A 21,648-nucleotide genomic window follows, 5' to 3' on the forward strand; every position below is an offset into this window, starting at 1 on the left:
TTACTTCATTAGTTTGTCTAATCAAACATTCACTAGATGGAATTAGGCAACGGTTGTACTGTTTATTTTACCAATTTTCGGCTGATATGTCATTAATTATTCGTTATTGAAGCTCCATTGTTCTAATGACAATTTTGAAAGTTTTTCGTGACAAAAAAAAAATAGTGTTTGTAAGAATCTTGTTTTTAACAAAGTCAACAACCAAAAGAGCGACAAGTGATTGGCGTCAATATTTTCATGTTGACAATAAATCTGGCAATGCTAAATGTAAATATTGCCCTAAAATTTTAAATACGTGTGGTAATACAACCATTTTCAAGCGACACATGGAAAGGCAACACTCTGGTATCATAAGTAGTATTGAAAATAAAAAGGTAAGTACCTACTATTTTCTGCTTTGAACCATCCAAATGATAAATCAGGGCACTATTTAAAATGCCCGGGCAATATGAATACACATGTTTACGTGAATAAACAGTTGGCAGGAAGAATCAATTGCAGCTTTGTCTGCTAATTGTAAGCCATCGACATCTACATATTATGAAGACTGTATGATTACGTTGCCGACCACTTCCGCATCTCAAATTGAAGATCCTGTAGGGCCTTCATCTCCTGAACGACAGAAAATCGGCATAGAACCATCATTCTCAAAAATATTAGAATTTGGATCAGGGGGTTCAAAAATCAAACGGATCCAGACGCTATAGAACTATTGATATAACGCGAGAATTATTCCTTTCAGCGTGGTCGAAGAGGGGTTTGGAAGATTAATTAACTTGCTTGCACCATTATTCATTTAATTGGGACCGAATGATTGTATTCATACAGTGCGAAATTATATGTCGGAATCTCTTGGACGGTTAGAGTCGATTATCATTATCACACAAAAAGATACTAGGGATGGTAAAATCGATTCCGATTCTACCCGAGAATCGATTCTGTGGTCAAAAAACTCGATTCTTTAGATTCGATTCCCAGTTATCAGAATCGATCTAGAATCGATTCTTAGCGATCGATTCTATAATTTATTTTAAAACCGGAGTAATGACACTATAGCATCAATATTGAATGGAAAATGGTCCAAAGTATATATCATTATGAAAATATTTTAAATTTAGCGCTCTCTGTGCGCTCGCATCGTTTTCTGACCCTCATTTTTTTTTTTTTTTTTTTTTTTTAACCAATCATCTTACAATTATGTATGTTTTTATGACATATATAGTTCATTTTCTTTTTATTTTCACATGGAGATAGCGCCTTCTATATTAAGATAGATATATGCAAATTAGTTGTAATATGTAAAATGGCGCCTAGTCCGGTATGGATTTATTTTACAAAAATTGATAAGGGGAATAACGTAAAGTGCAATGAATGTAATAAAAATTTAACTTATAAAAATAGTACGTCGGCTCTAATTAAACATTTTAAAAAAGTTCATAACATTAAACTACCTAATTCGTCGAATGAATCAAAAAAAATAAAAATATCTGAACAAGACAGTGACAGTGACACAAGCTCGGTTTTCCAATCTAAAAAGGTAATTCTAAATGTTTTTTATTATTTTCTGTCTTCTTTTCCATCACGAATAAAATTTTGCATCTACTTGTTGATAATTTACTTTAAATTATTTATAGGTTAATTTGAGTGGTACATCAAATGAGTCAGTCCGAAGTACTTCCTCATCATCTTCAGGTTTGGATCTTAATGAAAAACCTATTTATGAAGGTCCTCTTAACCGATGCTTGAACAATGCAATTTCATTTTGAGGTAATGAATTTATTTATATACAAACTATTCTTATAAACAACTGAGTTTTGACTTAATATAAAATTTAAGTTCATGAATATAAATATGCATGTGTATGTTTGTATGTGCATTCACAGAAGGTGGGTACAGAAATAATGACGTCACAAATACATTAATGTACATGATTGCTGTCGATAATCTCTCTTTGTGTACACCGGAAAAACCAGGCTTCAGAATGTTCGTTCAAAAATTACAGCCACTTTATAAACCGCCCTGTGAGCCCACAATAGCAAAACGAATGACAGCGAAGTATGAAGAGCTTAAAATTAAAGTGAAAACTGAACTCCGAGAAGCCGATTCAGTTTGATTAACAACTGATATTTGGACGCACAAAAATACGATGCGTAGCTATCTTGGACTAACTGTTCATTATCTAATAGGTAAATTTAGGTGATTATGTGCTAATTGATATTGATTTTTAAAAGTGATTTTGTTTGGCTTATACGTGTATAAATTAAAATATCAATTTTAGTTATAATATTAATATTATTATACTAACCAATTGAAAATTAATTTTCAAATAGTAATATAGTATAACTTATAAAATCATTTTATTTATTTATTTCTATTATAATTATATTTTTTTTTTTTTTGTTCAAAAGGATACGAAATGAAATCGTATGAGCTTGGTGCCTATTATCTACAGGATAGGAAAACTATTGCTATTCTTCGGATGAAGTTAAGAGACATTTGCAATGAGTGGGATATTCATGACGATAAAATAAGTACAGTCGTTTCTGATGGCGTAGCAAACATCAAAGGTGCTATCAAAGAAGAATTCGGAGAGTCTAAACATATTTCATGCTTCGGTCACGCCATAAATAATATTGGTCAAAAACTAATAGAAGTTGATACATCTAAGCCCGCGTCTGAATCAAGTGATGATAATATTCATCATTTACTCGATGATGAAAGTGATACTGAGGAGTTTTTTTGTGAAGATTCCCAAAATTCGTCGGTGAGAAATCTTATAATGAAAGTTGAGAAGATCGTCAAGTTTTTCCGCTGCAGTGAAATTGCGTCTCGTGAGCTAGAAATTTTGCAAGAGCAGTCTGGGTGTAAGTCGGCGTGAAAATTAGTTCAAGAAGTCAGGACCCGGTGGAATTCATGTTATGAAATGGTAGAACGGTTTATTAATCTGGCTGAACATGTCAATTGTGCACTTTTGAAAGTTCATCGAGACAAAAGTTCAAGGTCGAAACCTCCTGAAATTTTAACAGCCGAAGAGCTTGATGCTCTGATTGAAATACGAGACATCTTGAAGCCGTTATGGCATGTAACTCACGAAGTCAGCGCTGACAAGGAAGTGACATTAAGTAAATGTATCCCATTAATTACTGGATTGAAGAGAGTAAGTAAATTTTTCTTCACCTTTTAATGCGTCGTTATTTAAAAGCCATGTTTTTAATATTAAAATTTATTTTATATAAATTTCTGTAACTCGCTCAATATCTGTTAGTAATACCCTGTTAATTTTATAATTTGCACATTCATAACTAATGTTATTTACGGTTAGAATAGTTTAATTAGCGACATTGAAATTCAAACCGAGAATCAAATAGAGCAATGTTTTATTTCATCCAAAAATGTATTATTACTTCATTATAAAAATATAATTTTAATAGTACGTTTATCGTGAATATTTAGATTATTCTACAAGTAAATTGGAAAATTTTTAACCGCCATTATAACAAAGTTCTACGATTAAAATTCTCTATTAATAAGTTTTATATTTTTTTTCTTTCAGGGAACCGACAGACTTTGTCCTGTGACATCAATTGAAATACAAATGAAGAAAAACCTAGTCGCTGAAATAAAACAAAAGTTCTCAAATATAGAGTCGGTAAAAGTGTATTCGATTGCTACTCTTTTAGATCCACGATATAAGAAAATAGTTTTTCAAAGTATTCAAAATTCAGCAGGCGCTGTAACTACTGTGGGTATGTTTCCAACATAATGCGTTTCAATACTTAAATTTGCAGAAAAACAAATCAATGTGCTTTATTGGGATTCTTCAATCGGATTTCCTCCAATTTAATATTTGAGAAGAATTTTGTTTTCATTTGTATATGATTTTAATATGGTATTGGAATTTTGTCTGTATAGGTGAAATTTTGAAAAAAGGAATCAAGTCATCGAAAACTCTTGCGATTACCTGCGAAAATGATCTCACAGATCATCAACAATCTTCAGGTGCTAATGATCTGTGGGATTTTTTAGACGACGCTGTGCAACACAACGTACAAGTCGCTGACAGCGATGAAGCAGGCGGTCTGCCTATCGAACTTAGGCAGTTTTTGAATCGGTCTACAGTAGACCGAAAAACTAATCCAAACCCGATTGCAACTTGGCAATCGTACGAATCTGATTACCCCCATTTATCCCCTATTGCTAGAAAATATTTAAGTATTGTTACAACATCAACTCCGTGTGAGCGGATATTTTCACACTCAGGTTTGATTGCTAATCAGCTGAGAAATAAATTGTCACCGAATCATTTAAATGTGTTGATTTTCTTGAGATCTATCGAAAAAAATGTATGGTTTTCAAAATAATATTTTTAATTAATTATTTGAGAAAAATACTAGTCTTATTAATGTTTTCAAATGTTACTTTTTTAATAATATATAATATTTTATAATTTTACATTTTATTGTACCTTTAACCTTATTTTACAAGTTTAATTTATATAAAAAAAAATTTATAAAATTCAAATTATGAAAAATAAAACTCTTACTCAGAATCAATTCTCAAGTAGAATCGAATCTTGACATTGATTAATCGATTCGAAGAATAGAAATCTCCGATAATTGAATCGGAAACGGGAATCGATTCTTCAGCTCATGTTTCCATCCCTAATAGATACTCATCTGTCAACGAAGATGACGGTGCCAAACTTGCCCGCGGACCGGCGTGCGGAATGACCTTCCGCAGCTCGGCCGACTCGCGGTCCGGTGCAGTGGGATATATACCTGGCCGGCGTCGCTGGAGTTACGAGAGACGCGCGCCCCTAGCGCGCGCGTGCGGTACTTGGACAGTGCTCGGGGTACGGCGCGCGGCGACAAGATAGCGGCAGCGGAGGTCTGACCCTGAGACGTGAGGTGTTTCGGAGTGAGTTCCGAGTCGCTCCGATCTTTCTCTCGATAGTTCCGGGATAATCAAACACAGCTCAGGCCAGAAATATACTGAGAGAATACTCCTCTTGGATAAATATAGTGGCGCGGCTCGGTGGCAGATTCAAACAACACATGGACGTGCGAGTGCGGTCAGCTGTGCGATTTATGTATTGATTCAATTAAAACGTACTCTCCGAAATAAACAAGAAATGGGTGATACGAGGCACCATTGTGTTGTGGATTGCAAAAATATCCAATCGAAAAATCCAGAGTTAACTTTTTATTCGTTTCCGAGACGAAATTGGGAAATCAGCAAGAGAAATGAGTGGATAAAGGCTGTCAGAAGAATGTCAGTAATATTATAACAATTTGATACAAGGAATTAACGTATTGAAAATATGCAAACGTCAGATTTCCTGTAATCTTTTATTTTTATAATACACCAGTAGTCCGGTCAAATTAGACCAAAAAATGGGGATGAGGTTACAAAAATTCACACTCGGCTGAAAATTGATAGGATTGTTCAAAACACTATTATACATGAAATATGAAAAGTCCTCATCGATCCGACGCCTGGAAAAGAATTTACTCGGGTTCGAATGTCACAAAATCGGGTTTTTCGCGATTTTCAGCAAAACGGTATGTTTCATCATAAAATTAGCCCCGACAAAAATTGTAGATCAGATAATTATCTATAAAAAATGTCGGAATACTTGCTTCCTAAGAGCCACTGTTTTAGAGATATAACGAGTCAAAAAGTTGAAGAAGTTGTAATCGTTATAATATGTATAAGTACACCACGTATATACATCACTGAAACTGTAATGCAAGTAAAAATATCGTTCTATCGCTCAGTGTAACTTACACATAAAATATTATCAATATGAGAATTTCGGGCAAAAAGAAACCCTGTCCCTCATTTTATACGCCAGTGTAACCTTGAGCAACATCTGCCTCCCATTCAACTTATGAGGGATTTTTTATGGTTAACATCAGTTATGAAAATATTAGTGAGAGAACATTTTTATTTATTGGCGTTTTGACACAGAAACCGGCAAAATGGGTTTACAAGGTGACGAAAAAATAAGAAAAAAGAAACCATTCACACATCACTCACACCAAAAAACTTAAAATACGCCTACCGGCCTGTGATTTTTCGATTAGAAAGGCAAAAATAAGGTTATACTTGTGACTCTAAATACAAAAGGCAAATGATTCTAAGTTAAATGAAATATGGGTACAGGAAAAGATACTGAGAGGCTAGAAAAAGGAAAGTAGAAAATGACGTTACGTGTGACTCGATACAATGTTAAAAACTTATCTTGTTGGTGGTCTAATGGCCTGAGTAACGAACTGTGACACAAAACGACTACTAATTCGTTACTATCGACGTTGGCTCTCGCTGCGTTCCGCGTAGCGACGATCGGAGAATGATAACGAATATTATGGTGTTCTGGTCAGATGACATTCCATCAGGATTCGACGTGCTCACTGGTCAGTGTGCTAGCAGTTACATTTATACGATTTGATTCGACGAAGGAATTTAAATTAAAAAACAAAGTAAAATGAAGGCGGTCTACGAGGTATTAGGTGTGCGACTCATTGCCGTGGCGTCTTCTCGCAGAGTCTCTTTGCCGCGAACGGATATCCCGTGAGTTTGACTAGTATTGCTATATTTGTGAAGTATTAGTGACCAGGAGGTAGATTAAAGAATGAGGAAGGTTTAGTCAAAATCCGGTCAGGTAAATAGATATATTTAATTGTTGGGCAAACGAACATGTTTGCGTTTGCGACGTTTCGGCCGGGCCCTGCCGACCATCATCAGGCTATAATAATTACAAAATGTTTCAGAAGTGAATTCTAATTAGAACAGAAATTCCATTTTTTAGATGTTGTGACGTCTGTCCAATATAACTTTTGCTACAGTCTCCACATAGTATTTTATAAACACAATTGATTTCATCTAAATTAGGAGATACAGATCGTGAGTGAAAAAAAAGAGGATATTTAGTAGTATTATTAATTCTAAACGTAATTTCGATGCCTTCAATTTTGAAATCTTTTTTAATTTGGCTAGACAGATTTTCAATATAGGGTATAGAGATGGTGTTATTAAATTTGTCATTATCATTAGGTTGATTGTTAGAGTCTATATTCAAATCAATAGAATTGTACAATATTTCAACTCCATACTTTTTAATATCATTGATGAAATTTGAAGGATAGCCATTTCAAATAAGAGTTGTTTCCACGAGTTTTAAGTTTTTTTTTTTTTTTTTTTGAGAAATTGAGGGTTTGAAATTTTAAGACAACGATCGAACAAAGCTAAGGCGACAGATTTTTCATGTTTCATAGGATGATTTGAACGGTAATGAATGTATATATCCATAGAAATCCACTTGAATCTTACTGTCGAATAACTTCCAAAGTAAATCAAACAAAAGAATTTTTAAAACATCATAATCACTTAGTCGTCACTGATGCTGACAAAGGCAATATAACAGTCGCCATGGACAAGATGGATTTTGAACAAAAATGCAAACATATTCTTAATGATTCCAACACACACACTCTTATCTCTCGTGATCCCACCAATAAGATACAAAAACAAGTCAATGATATGATAAACCTGTGGCACCAGAAAAAATTTGTAGATTCAAACTCGGCAAAAAATCTCAAAACCTACAACTCTCTGCCTCCTAAGACATATTTTCTACCAAAAATACACAATATCAATGTACCTCTGAGACCAATTGTATGCAACATCAATTCACCTACGTACAAAATCTCCAGATTCTGCTCTAGTGTACTCTCTAACATCACAGGTAAATCCAACTATCACATCAAGGACACTTGGTCCTTTGTAAACAAAATCAGAAATACACTAATCCCTAGAGAACACCTATTAATCTCCTTAGATGTCAAATCACTGTTTACTAATATATAGCAATTTCTATGATCAGTAAAAATTGGCCCAAATTAAAATCACACACTAACATCAACAAAAAAGATTTTCTTGTAGCTACAAAACTTTGTTTCAACTCTTGCTACTTCGCCTACCAAGAAAAATTTTACCAACAAATTTTTGGTGTAGCCATGGGCTCACCAATTAGCCCAGTGGTAGCAAATTTAGTACTTGAACATTTTGAACAAAAAATTATCTCACAGCTCCCCTTTAGTCTCCCTTTCTACTACCGTTATGTAGACGATATTATAACTTGTGTGAAAAAAGAAAACTTACAATTCCGTCTAAATAAATTTAACAATTTTCACCCTCACATACAGTTTGCAATTGAGTTGGAAAAAGATGGTGAAATCAGTTTTCTTGACACCTTGGTGATTAATCAAAATGATACTGTAATCCAATATTGGCATCACAAACAAACTTGGTCTGGTAGATACATTTATTATCGTTCAGATCATCCTATGGAATATAAAGAATCTGTCGCCATAGCTTTGTTCGATCGTTGTCTTAAAATTTCAAACCCTCAATTTCTCAAAAAAAAAAACAAAAAACTTAAAACTCGTGGAAACAACTCTTATTTCAAATGGCTATCCTTCAAATTTCATCAATGATATTAAAAAGTATGGAGTTGAAAAAATGTACAATTCTATTGATTTGAATATAGGCTCTAACAATCAACCTAATGATAATGACAAATTCAAGAACACCATCTCTATACCCTATATTGAAAATCTATCTAGCCAAATTAAAAAAGTTTTGAAAATTAAAGGCATCGAAATTACGTTTAGAATTAATAATACTACTAAATATCCTCTTTTTTCTCACTTAAGATCTGTAACTCCTAATTTAGATGACATCAATTGCGTGTATAAAATATCATGTCGAGACTGTAGCAAAAGTTATATTGGACAGACGTCACAACATTTAAAAAATAGAATTTCTGGCCATCGGTCAAATATTAAATGCCATGAAACTGACAGATGCGCTCTAGCAGAACACACCTTGAGTCTTGGACATCATTTTGATTTTGATAACTCCGTAACCTTAGCTACAGAACCTACTTGGTATAAACGTAATATTAAGAAAATGATCCATATCTTGAAGAACAAAAGTAACTCTGTCAACAAGCGCACAGATATCCAACATCTCAGCCATCTATACTCTAACATTCTCTAGTTTTCAAAATTGGCGCCCTTATTACGTTGTATCAGTCTCAAATCCATTTTGCTCCTACATAGATCAATATCACACCTCATTACCATAGATTTTTAATCGGTATCCGCTAATTTTCACTTTCGTCAAAAATGCTGAACTAAAAACACCCAAGCAGGCACAGGTCGTCAAATTTTGTGAGTAATCCGTCCATATCTTGTTAGATCTCTTTTTATTTCAATTCTTACACAATTATTAACCTCTTTCATCGTCAAATTTCATTCATGTAACCTATATTTTATACTATCGTTGCTAACCGCAATTTTCACACTTAATCTAAAAATTGTCAGTTGAACACGTGACAATATATACAGTGAAACCTGGTTAATTGAGATTTCAAGGGACCATACATTTTACACCATTTGAAGAGGTTTTCATTTATCAAGTTTTCCAATTAGACAGGTTTAAAATACTAGTTATCTCATTTACAGAGGCCCCCGCTTATAGAGGTCGAAATTTACCGTTATTCCAAATATAAAGGTGGAAATATTAATTGTAAATAAGTATGAGTATTTTTAATGTTTTGAGTTATATAATTAAATAGATTTTTTATATGAATGTAATAATCTCAATAATTGTACTTCTACTCCACTTTTAAAATAAAAACTCAAGTTGGATTCTGAAATAAAAACAGTTTATTTTAGTATTACAATCACAACTTCTACAGTCAGCTAAGATATCAATACAATGTTACTTACCTGAAATAAAAACAGAAAACAACATTAAAAGTTTTTACTCCAGGTAATGTACAGTAGTTTATTCAAGTTTTAATAATATCCTTAATAAAATGCACATTTATTGTAGTCGTAAATTCACGTACTTATTAGGTTAGAATTTTCAATATCACAGAGCCCATAGAATCAGTAATCACAGAGTATGTTATAATGTATGATGACGATAGGCAACTCCCTCTATAACACTGGTGGTAATGGCGGCAGATTCAAATTGAAGTAAATGAGAGATGTCATTTTCTTTATATGAATAATAAATGAAACTAAGTGTGAGAATTTATTTATTCATTATAAAAAATAAATATATGTAGTACAGTACAGTAAAGTTTATGACTTCAAGTAATCGGTTATATTGGTTTGTATTTGATGGCTAGTTGCTAAAACCTGTTTCTCGATGGCATAAATTTGATCAAAAATTCTTTGATCGTCTATATTTGACATCTTAAAATACTTATGCAAAGTCTCCAAAGCTTCCATTGCCTCACGCTTTGAAATGTTTACTGAAGTTTCTTCATAAACTTCTTCTATTTCTGCTTCAGTCTCCAAAGAAGAATACGTAGAAACGATTTCGTCATCAGTAAGATCTTCTGAAATTATTACATCATCGTCCATAGAAACGAAATCCTGAAAACTCGGCTGCTGGTCATTTTCGTTGTTCCTACAGGTGAAAATTAGTTTGTTCCATTCTGGAAATCTTGCAATGGTCTCTACCTCTTCTTGTAGGTTCTCAGGTTCAGATACATTCGTCACTTTGAATCCAGCTTTTTTGTAACCATTACTTATTGTGGTTTTGCTAACTGAAAACCAAGCTTTTCCTGCAAAACCCATGGCCTGTAGTATGTTGATTTCAGGGCTTTGATCATCTTTTATAGACTTTAGAACATATTGCACAACTTCCTTTCTGTAGTACACTTTGAAGTTGTTGATAATACCCTGATCCATGGGCTGCAATTTACTTGTTGTATTAGCGGGTAAATACAATAATTTAACGTACTCCAATTTTGGCATATTGTTGTGAGCTGTGCAATTGTCGACAAACATCACTATCTTTCGTTTTTGGGCCCTCATATCGGCGTTCACTTTTTTTAACCAATCTACAAATAAATCTGAAGTCATCCAGGCCTTTTTATTATTTTGATAATTAACAGGCAACGTCTTGATATTCTTGAAGCATCTTGGGCTCTTAGATTTTCCAATTAAGAGAAGTGGCAGTTTTTCATTTCCGGACATATTTGCACACACAAGTACAGTAACCCGATCTTTACTCAATTTGCCACCATGGCAAGGCTGACCTTTGAACGTAAACGTTTTATCCGGTAGACACTTGTAGAATAAGCCTGCTTCATCGGCGTTGAATACGTCATCGGGAGCATAATGGTGTAATAAAACTGGAAGGTTTTTAATCCACTCACTACATTCATTGTTGTCCACAGAATTGCTCTCACCACAAATATTTTCAAATGCTATATCGTTTCTTTTCTTAAACCCCTCTAACCATCCATTACTGCCAGAAAAATTGATATGGAGCTTACTTGCAAATTCTTGAGCTTTTTCTTTAATCATTGGTCCGCTTATTGGAATGTTATCATTCCGTACCTGCTTCATCCACGTCGAAAGACATTTTTCGAGTTCAGGATGCTCTGCTGATCTTATTCGTTTAAGCTTCCCTTTTCCATCAATATACTGAGACCGAATATTCTCGTTGTTTTTAATAATTCTACACAAGGTCGATTTTGGTACATTATACTCCGCACACAGTTTATCGCGCGACTTTCCACAATCATAGTCTGATAGAAGCTTTAATATTTCAGATACTGTTAATGTGTTATGCTTACGTTTGGACATTTTGTACACTTTTATTCTTATGTTTGCACGTCAAAACTTGAAATAGTACTGACAAAAGAGCATGTACGTGCGAACGATGCGAAAGAAATTCAAATGTTTGTAAACAAACGTGTCTAAGTCTGTCTCAACCTGATAAAATGTCTCGCTTATACAGGGAATTAAGCTGCAGAGTCCCATTTATAGAGGTAAATATCGAAAGAATTCTAGAAATCGAATCTCATTTAACCAGGTTCGTAAAGTTCCATTAACAGAGGGAATTCGACAAAAAAGTGCCGGGACCTCTTAATTATTTAATATTATATTGTAATTATTATAGCCTGATGATGGTCGGCAGGGCCCGGCCGAAACGTCGCAAACGCAAACATGTTCGTTTGCCCAACAATTAAATATATCTATTTACCTGACCGGATTTTGACTAAACCTTCTTTATTCTTCAGTGTTGCTATATTGGAACGCTTATCTGACACTAGTTGTTATATGGTAAGACAGAGAGACCGGTGTTCGGCCGCTTCCGTAAGTGTCGCCTCGTGTATCTCGTTACAAACTTCAGCAACATCTTCATCTTCTGATATTTTATTTGATCAATCTATGACAATTTCTACCAGTCAACAGAAATTTCTTGCAAATATTGAAACAGCAATAGAGCAATTCAATTCAACAAATACAACTATTGTTATAAGTGAAGATGTAGACTTACTCCTATTACTCACTGCTCGAAGTCCAATCGATAAAACTATTTTTTCATTTAAACCTGGAAAAGCTCAACATCAATCGGTAATATATTCATCAAAATGTTTATCTGCTTTTGCAAAGTGCCAAAATCATGCACTATTTTTACATGCAATAACTGGCTGTGATACGACATCCCCATTTTTCAGGAGGGGTAAAACAACTGTTTGTAAAATGTTTGAAAAACAAGATTTAGTTCAATGTGCTGAAGTTTTTAAAAAGAGTAATTCAACGCCACAAGAAGTTATCACCAACGGAATTCGCTTTCTTCTCTGTATGTATGAAGCTCCTAAAAAAATTACGTGCTTAGATAAGTTCCGATATGCATGTTTCGTTAAAAATATTTGAAATAAAAATCAAGTGCAGTTAGCTTGTCTTTCTTCAACCTCAGCGGCTGCTGATCAACATCTTTTTCGGGTATATTACCAAGTTCAAGCGTGGCTTGGTTATCAGCTAGACCCAAAAGACTGGGGTTAGAAGTTGGTCGACAATTCATTAGAGCCGGTTCAAACTTTACTCCCACCTGCGTCAGAAAAACTGCTAAACACAATTTTTTGCATCTGTAAAAAGGGATGTAGTGCTGAATGTGGTTGCAAAAAAGTTGGACTGTTTTGTTCTGTAGCATGTACAAATTGTCAAGGCCGGTCATGCTCCAATGTTGAATCACCAACAATTGAAGTTTCATTTGATGCTAACGAAGAGACATGCGATGTATCATTATTGGGGCAATTTACTTGCACCCAGGATGAAGAATATAAACAAGGAGAAGAACAAGGAGAAGAGGTTGCAGAAGTTTCAGATAATTATGATTCCGATAGATAAATTTCCATATTTTTTTTTTTTTATTTACACCCCTTTTATCATTTTCGACCCATGCCAATATCTTTAATTATTTAATAGTTTCAAATTGAACTGAATCACAACAGATCAGTGGAATAGGCCTACCGGGGAAACCACATTAAAAAAACCGCGCATATAATGACGATCACAACTCTTTCAACTTTTTGAATCGTCATATTCCTGAAACGGTGGCTCTTAGGAAACAAGCATTCCAAGATTTTTTATAGATAATTATCTGATCTACAATTTTTGACTGGGCTAATTTTATGATAAAACTTACCGTTTTGCTGAAAATCGCGAAAAACCCGTTTTTGTGACCTTTGACCCCAAGTAAATTTTTTTCCAGGTGTTGGATCGATGAGAACTGTTCACATTTCATTGATGATGGTGCTTTGACCAATCCTACCGATTTTCAGCCGAGTGTGAATTTTTGTAACCTTGGATGTCGAAATTGACCGGACTACAAATAACAAGCCGTGGCAGCCGAATAAGAACACTCGGAGAGAACATAAGGATCGAGAAATTACACACAAAAATGTACACAAACATACATACACAAACAGAAGCTACAAATCAAAACATGCAATACTCAATATTCATTACTGCGTTAACGATGTGAGATGTTTTTAAGTAATATATACGCAGCAAAACCAGCATGAATAAAAATCGAATCAAATATGCTGAATTTTAATCGTGTTTAATTTGAAATCTCGCATCAACATTTTTAGAGAATCACGTGCAAGTCATCTTTCATTTCATTGTTTTGCATCTATAAATATTATTAGTTCAAAATTTCATGCTTATCCTTAAAGATGAAATAGTCTCCACCAATAATATATTATTAGTTTCACATTCTATACCCATTCTTAATAATGAAAGAAAATATGTCATTTCTTAATGTTGTTATAAACCGAAAGAAAAAAATGTAGTTCTCTCAATCTAATTTCAATAACCAATATAATTATTCCTTTATTATTTATATTTTTTTGATAAGGAGATACATCTCCATTTTCCATTTCTGTTTTGCACGTATAGACGCAAAGTTCCTGAAAATATATTTTTTTTTTACATTAATATTGAACTATTCATTGATCTCATAAGACTTCCGTTTCCGTTTTGAATGTGAGTGGCAGGTGTGCGAAAGAGTGTAAGTGAAATGGCGAGAATTTAGCAGGATAGCAAAGGTAAGGAGAAAAGGAAATAGGGCAGAGAAGGAGCGGGGAAAACATAGACGGGAGGTCGAGTGAAGGGAATAGGGAGGCAGGAATAGAAAGGAAGGGCAGTTGAAAAAGAAAGAAGAGGGAGAGTTTTGAGGTTAGGCAGAAAGAGCCGGCGGACGGCAACCATTCGGATAAGATAAGCATAGGCGGTGACATCTAGGGAGTAAGAAGGGGGATAGAGTAGAGACAGGTAGGCGGCGGATAGATAAGGTAGGGAGTGGTGACGGAGAGGAAGAATATGAGTAACGCGGGTGGCCAAAAAGAAGGGGCGAACAGGGAAGAGGAGGAGAATGAGAAAGGTAGGCCGGGGGCAGTAGCAGCGTTAGGGAGGGATAGGAGGCATAGCCTGGGATCGACGGCGACGGTGCTAGACTTATGGAAGAGAAAACGGAAGGAGGAAGGGGAAAAAGGGAAGGAGGATGTAGACGAGATGAAGGAAAGAGAAAGAGTATTTGGGAAAAGCAGGAAAGTGCACCGGTCGCCGGAGGGTAAGACAGTGGAGGAAGGGAAGGCAGAGAAAGGGGGTATACAGGATATGCTAAGGTTGATTTGGGAAGAGCTAAAGATAGGTCTAGAGGAGGTCAAAGGGCAGGGAAGGGAGATCAGGGAAGAAATGGAAAAGATTAAAGGCGAAATGACTAGAAGGGATGAGCAGTGGGAAGTAGAGAGGGGGGAGATGAAGGAAATGATAAGGGATCTAGGTAAAAGACTAGAAGAGGTAGAAGAGCGGAGAGGGGGGGAGATGGAAAGGGTAAAGGAGAGGCTGATAGAATTAGAAAAGAAGAGTGCAGAAGGCGAGGGGGAAAGGCAGGTACAGGGGAATGCGGAAGTGGCGCAGGTAACAATAGATAGGTTAAAAGAGATGGAGTGGGCCATAGAGAGGAAAGAAAGGGAAGAAAGAAGGGGAAATATAGTAGTGAGAGGAGCGAGACTAGAGAAGGGAAGAGAAAAGGAAGGGTTGAAAATGATTTTGCAGCTGATAGGGGTAGAGGTCGAGATAAAGGATATGTGGGAGGTAGGCGCGAAAAAGGGGGGAGAAAAGGGGATATGGATAGCGAGACTAGGAAATAGGGAGCAGAAGAGGCAGGTAATGGGAAGAAAAAGCCTCCTCAAAGGGAGGGAGGAGAGAATAGACGAGGATCTCACCTGGGCAGAGAGGAGAATGAAATGGAAGTTGAAGGAGATAGCAGCTATGGAGGAGAGAAGGGGAAACAGAGTAAGAATAGGGTATGCAAAGATCTGGATAGAAGGGAAAATGTGAAAGTGGGATGAGATAGGAGAGGTGCTTAGGGACGGTACAGGGGGAGCGCGGGAAGAGGGGTAAAGGGAGGGGAGGGGAAAAGCAGGGGAAAGCGATAGGGAAAGGTCAGCAAGAGAGGAAAGACAAGAGGGAAGTATAGAAGCACAGGGAAGGGTACGTAGGGAAAGGCAGTCGGGGAAATGGGTAGTGGAGGGGGACAGAGGCAGGTGGGGAGGGAAATAAGGAGGAGAGAGAGGGGAGTAGGCGAGACAGAAAGGGAGGTGTGGAAAGTAGCTTTCTGGAATGTGGCGGGGCTCGCGAGAAATGATGAAGATTTTTGGAGGGGGCTAGGGGAGTGGGATGTAATATTTCTAATGGAGACATGGATAGAAAAAAAGGGGTGGGAAAGGATTAGAAATAAGTTGCCAGTAGGGTATAAATGGGAGGTGCAGTATGCGGTTCGAAAAAATAGGAAGGGAAGAGCAATAGGCGGAATGCTGTCAGAGGTGAGAAGGGAGATAGTAAGTGGGGAGGGAGGGAGGGAAGAGGTAAAAGAGGGCATGATAACAAGGAAAATAAGTGTAGGGGGGGAAAAATGGGTAGTAGTAGGGATATACGTAAATGGGGATCTAAAAGAGAAGATAGGGGAATTGAAGGAGCGGGCGGAAGAGATAGAGGGAGGGGTAAAAGTGCTAGTGGGGGGTGATTTTAATGCCAGAACAGGGCAGGAGGGGGGAGGATGCTGGGGAGAAGGAGAGAAAGAGAGTAGGAGTAGGAAATCAAAGGACAGGAAAATAAACTCGGAAGGTAGGCAGCTGGTGCAATTTTTAGATGAGACAGGATGGGCAATAATGAACGGGAACACAGAGGGGGATGAGGAGGGGAAATTCACGTATGTAGGAGGGGCGGGGGTGACGGTGATAGACTACGCTATAGGAGACATCGAGGTAAGGGATAGGGTCAGAAGGATAGAGATTGGGGATAGGGTTGACTCGGATCATCACCCAGTGAAAGTGTGGTTGAGGGGGGCAGTGGCTAGGACAAGGAAGGGAAAAAGAGTAGGGGGGACTGGTAGAGGAGACTGGACGGAGGAGGGTAGGATGAGGTTTAGAACAGAGGTCAAATGGGAGGAGATAGGAGAATTGGATGTAGGTAAAGAGATAGAGATAAGAATAAGGGAGTTTAGACGAGCCTCGGATGTGGGAGGGAGGGGGAGGGAAGCGAAGAAGGGATGGTGGGATAAGGAATGTAGGCGAAAAAAAGCGCAAGTTAGGCAGAGTCTGAGGAAATGGAGAAAGGGGAAGGGGGAAGGGGACGCGTATAGAAAGGAAAGGAGGGAATATGCGAGGGAAGGAAAGAGAAAGAAAATGAGGGATTCATAAAAGAAGCAGCGGAAGCAAGGACAGAAAGCAAGGTATGGGAGATGGTTAATGGGGAAAGAAAGAAGTGGAAGAGGGTGAATGAAGAAATAGGAGATCAGGAGTGGAGGGAGTATTTCATGGGATTATTAGGCGGGGTAGAAAGCAAGGTAACAGAAGGCGGGGAGACGGTAAATAGGAAGGGGGACGGGGAAGGAAAGCTGCAGAGGGAAAGGATTAGAAAGGTGATTGGAAAGCTGAGGGATGGAAAGGCACCAGGGGGGGATGGAATAGTTAGCGAGGTATGGCGGTATGGGGGGGGGAGGAAATGGAGCAGTGGATATGGAAAACATGTAACAGAGTTTGGGTGGGGGAGGGCTGGCCAGAGGATTGGAGGGAGGGATTGATAGAGCCGATAGTTAAGAAGGGGGAGGGGAAAAGGGTAGAAGAGTATAGGGGGTTGACTTTGATGCCAACTCTATATAAGGTGTATGCGATGGCATTAGCGGATAGGCTAGAAAGAGAGTTAGAGGAAAAGGGCTTGATACCGCAAAACCAAACGGGTTTCAGAAAAGGCATGGGTACAATTGACGATATATATGTACTTAATTATTGATTCAATAGGCAGGTGGGAAAGGATAAGGGAAAGATGGTGGCGTTCTTTGTGGACTTGAAAGCGGCGTTCGATTTAGTGAACAGGAAGGTGCTGTGGGAGACTATGGAAAGGTGAGGGGTGAGGGAAGGGCTGAGGGTAAGGATAGAGGAAATTTACAAAGAAACAAAGAGTCGAGTGAGGAGCGGGGGAAAGGTAGGAGAGGCGTTCTGGACAGCGAGGGGGGTAAGGCAGGGATGTTCGCTCAGTCCGCATGTGTTCAACCTGCTGCTGGCGGACTTAGAAGAGGAAATGGGGAGAGGGAGAAGGGTTGGGGGGGTGGAGTTAGCCGGCGGCATGGTATGCACGTTAGCTTATGCGGATGATATAGTGTTACTAGCGGAAAGTGAAGAGGAAATGCAGGTAATGATTAGGAAGTTAGAAAGGTATGTGGATAGGAAAAGGCTGACGGTAAATGTAGGAAAATCAAAGATTATGAGATTTAGGAAAGGGGCGGTAGAAGGAAAAACATAGATTGGAGATGGAAAGGGAAAAAGATAGAGGAGGTGAAAGAGTTCAGCTATCTAGGGTATAGAGTCAAGTGCAATGGGGGACAGGAAGCACGGGTGAAAGAGAGAGTACGGAAAGCAGGGGTAGTAATGAGGCAGGTATGGGGAATAGGAAAAAGAAGGTTTGGGAGGGATTGGGAAAAAAGGATTTGGTTATTTGACAGGCTAGTATGGACGGTAATAGAGTATGCATCGGAGATAGGGGGGTGGAGGGAAAGGAGGGCGGTCGAGGCGGTACAGGATAGATTTTTGAGGTGGACATTAGGAGTGGATGGGAGAACACCGGGATATCTAGTAAGGGAGGAACTACAGAGGGAAAAGCTAAGGATTAGGGCAGGGAGAAGGGCATGAAATTTTGAAAGGAAGCTGGAGAGAGTGGAGGGTAGCGAGTTAGCTAGGAGATGCTGGGAAGAGATAAGGGACAAGGCAGAAGCTGGGAGGCAGGGATCGAGGTGGGAAAGAGAAAGGGAAAGTTTCTTTGCCGAAAGGGGAGCAGAGAGTAGAGAGGTAGTCGCGAGAAGGGAGAGGGGCGAAATGGAGTTTAGGGAAATAGAGGAGAGAGAGAGGGAAGAACAGAGAAAAGAGAGGCGGGAGAAAATAAGGGAATCGAGGTACAACAGATGGTACAGGCTAGTGGAAGGAGAAGGGATACCAGGATATCTGGGAAAGGGATGGGGAGAAAGCATGTGGACAAGGGTGGCAAGATTTAGATTAGGAAGCGAGATGAAGGAGGCAAGGTACTGGAAAGAAGAGGAAAAGAGAAGTTGTAGGTTGTGCGGGGGGGAGGAGGAAACATGGGAGCACGTATGGGAAAGGTGCGTAGGCTGGGATAGAAGGGAGGAAAGCTGGCAGGAAGTGGTGAGGGAGATGTTAGGTGCGGAGGGGGTGGGAGAAGTCTGGATGAGAGAATTGGAAAGGATCAGGGATGTACAAGAGAATGAAAGAGTGAGAGATGAATGGGAAATGGAAGTCGATTAGGATAAGGACGATTTAGTAAAATAGAATAAGGTAAAATAGGATAAGGTTAAGTGAAGATAAGGATAAAAAATAAGAAAAGGATGAGAGGGAAAGTAAGGGAATGGCAAGGCAATGGCACAGGGCACAGGCAATTAGAAATTAAGTAAGGATAAGGTAGGAAGTGAGAATAGGGTAAGAATAGGTTAAGAAAACATGTAAAAATATTGTAAAGGAAGAGGAAAAGGGAAGTCCTTGTAACCCCAAGGGGATCAATAAATATTACATACATACATTCATCTCATAATTAATACATACCTCTGATTTCACTTCGTACGGCGGATTATGTACTTTCGTCTGTGGTATTAGTTTCCCACGGACGATTCGTTCTCCACTAGCTTCATCATGAATTTCAACGACCTCCTGAACATGATGGCTTTGGAATAGTTTATACCCTATAAATGTTTAATTAATTGATCATCGTATTGTTAGTAATACGATAATCCTAAAAATAAATACGTAGTGAAAATTAAAATGAATTTGAAAGAATATCTCATATGTTTCGTGCATTTACTTACCTTGCGACAAATTTTCCGCGAAAGAATTCTGCATGTATGTTCTGAAATCCACATTTGATGATAGTGTGGCTCATAATATCACTTTTATTTTCGTATTGCATTAAATAACACAATAATTTGAAACGTGCCGTGATTGTACGCTTGTACGCTCTGTATTCCACCGCACGCAATACATTTCTTACCAAAAATTTTGAAATTCTTATCTCTTGAGCGATACGGCTTGCAGGTTTCACCGGATCTTCTTCGGCACACAAACATATCGCTAATTTTGTCTCATAACTCGTATTTCTGTTCGGCTGCGACACCTTCACTGTTCTTCCATCGACACTTCCTTTTTGTTCGAACCGTATTACAATTTTACGTATCGTATTATGCGATGGGATCGGGCGATTTGGGTACGATGCCGTGAAATGAGTCGATAACTCGCTGCCTCGTAACGTTGTCTCAAAATAGCCACTTTTTCTTCAACACTGAAATTACAATTCGGCATTTTTGACAGTACTAAATTGGAAAGCAGATTCAATTATTGCATACTGAAGTAAACAACGCTTCGATCGCGAATAGACGCCGTCATAATGCAAAACCACCTGTTGATTTGTGGTTGCTGTATGGTAACGACGAACAAATGAATATAGCGTTCAATCTGGACGAGTTATTGACATGTAATCGTTGCATCTTTCCGCAAATCAATCGCGAACAATACTCAATAAAAATTTTACTTCATAAAGAACAGGGTTGTACATTTTTTTATTAAAAAAGTAAATGATAAATGTATTGCGCGCGGTGGGATACAAAGCGTAGAAGCTGCAGAAACACCAAGAGCTTCTGCCTGGCGATGCAGGACGACGCCTCATATTTTGCGAACAGGTGATGAACACTTATGATCAAAATACGGGGCTTGGAGTGTGCTTCAGTGACGAGAGCACGGTGTTTTTAGTGGGAATGCCGAATAGGCAGGATACAAGAGCGTGGTCCCAACATAATCCCTATGTTTTCCTTGGAAATCGAACACAGTACCCTGTCAAGGTGAACATTTGGGTGGGTGTTGTCGACGGCCACATTATCGGGCCGTTTTTCATCGAAGGAAATCTCAATGGGGAAAGATATTTGAGTTACTCAGGGAGCAGATTATACCTGCGATCAGAGCGATTGACGGGGACGTAAGTACAATTTATTCAAGTTGTACCTAGGTAGATTATAAATAATACTATTAATGATGATGATGATAACAGTAATGAAATTATTGATAATAATGTAAGATCGTGGTCCCCCATATTGACTAAGAAGTTTATGAAAATCACGATGGCCAAAGTAATTGACAATATTTGTCGAACTGATTAAAATTATAAAATGGGCTCGATATGATTTTGCGAGGCAATTGTAGACTGCGATCTTAATTCTTTCAATTACAAATTACAATTGTAATTCGTAAATCAAATCCTATCGATTAGGCCCAACACTGGTTGCAGAGCAGTTGACAGGAAATCGAGAGGACCTGGGTTCAAATCTCAGTGCAGTTACCCGAAGCTTCGGTTTTCCAAGATTCTGACAGTAATATTAACAGTAAAATCATCATCATGATTCAATTCATCGTCAATTGAATTATTTCAACAATTACTCATTACAATTGGAAAATAAAAAGTTGAAATAATGATACGAACATCGTTCATAATAATATGAATATTATTCTTTGACTGTATTTTTCAGAGTCCAAGAGGATGGTTCCAATAGGATGGGGCGCCACCACATTTTACGCAACGAGTAAGGGAATACCTCGACCAAGAATTCCCTGATCGCTGGATCGGCAGGGGAAGTCCTACCATACAGTGGCCCGCGCGGTCCTCTGACCTCACACCACTGGATTACGGCCTACGGCCTTATTTGAGTCCTAGC

The 21,648-nt window shown here is 37.9% G+C and overlaps 2 protein-coding genes across 2 annotated transcripts; one reads left to right on the forward strand and one right to left on the reverse strand.

The window, feature by feature from the left end:
* Positions 1 to 326: 326 nt before the first annotated feature.
* LOC124177636 (zinc finger BED domain-containing protein 4-like) lies at positions 327 to 6,200 on the forward strand. Its single transcript, XM_046560205.1, has 6 exons — positions 327 to 374; positions 2,453 to 2,864; positions 2,979 to 3,157; positions 3,554 to 3,746; positions 3,913 to 4,212; positions 6,166 to 6,200. The coding sequence occupies exons 1-6, from the start codon at positions 327 to 329 to the stop codon at positions 6,198 to 6,200; spliced, it is 1,167 nt and encodes a 388-aa protein (XP_046416161.1).
* Positions 6,201 to 9,385: 3,185 nt separating this feature from the next.
* LOC124177637 (tigger transposable element-derived protein 6-like) lies at positions 9,386 to 10,838 on the reverse strand. The gene is made up of 2 exons (XM_046560206.1): positions 10,436 to 10,838; positions 9,386 to 9,447 (listed from the first exon to the last, which is right to left on the reverse strand). The coding sequence occupies exons 1-2, from the start codon at positions 10,836 to 10,838 to the stop codon at positions 9,386 to 9,388; spliced, it is 465 nt and encodes a 154-aa protein (XP_046416162.1).
* Between the last annotated feature and the right edge of the window lie 10,810 nt (positions 10,839 to 21,648).

Source organism: Neodiprion fabricii, chromosome 3, assembly GCF_021155785.1.
Source record: "Neodiprion fabricii isolate iyNeoFabr1 chromosome 3, iyNeoFabr1.1, whole genome shotgun sequence".
NCBI lineage: Eukaryota > Metazoa > Arthropoda > Insecta > Hymenoptera > Diprionidae > Neodiprion > Neodiprion fabricii.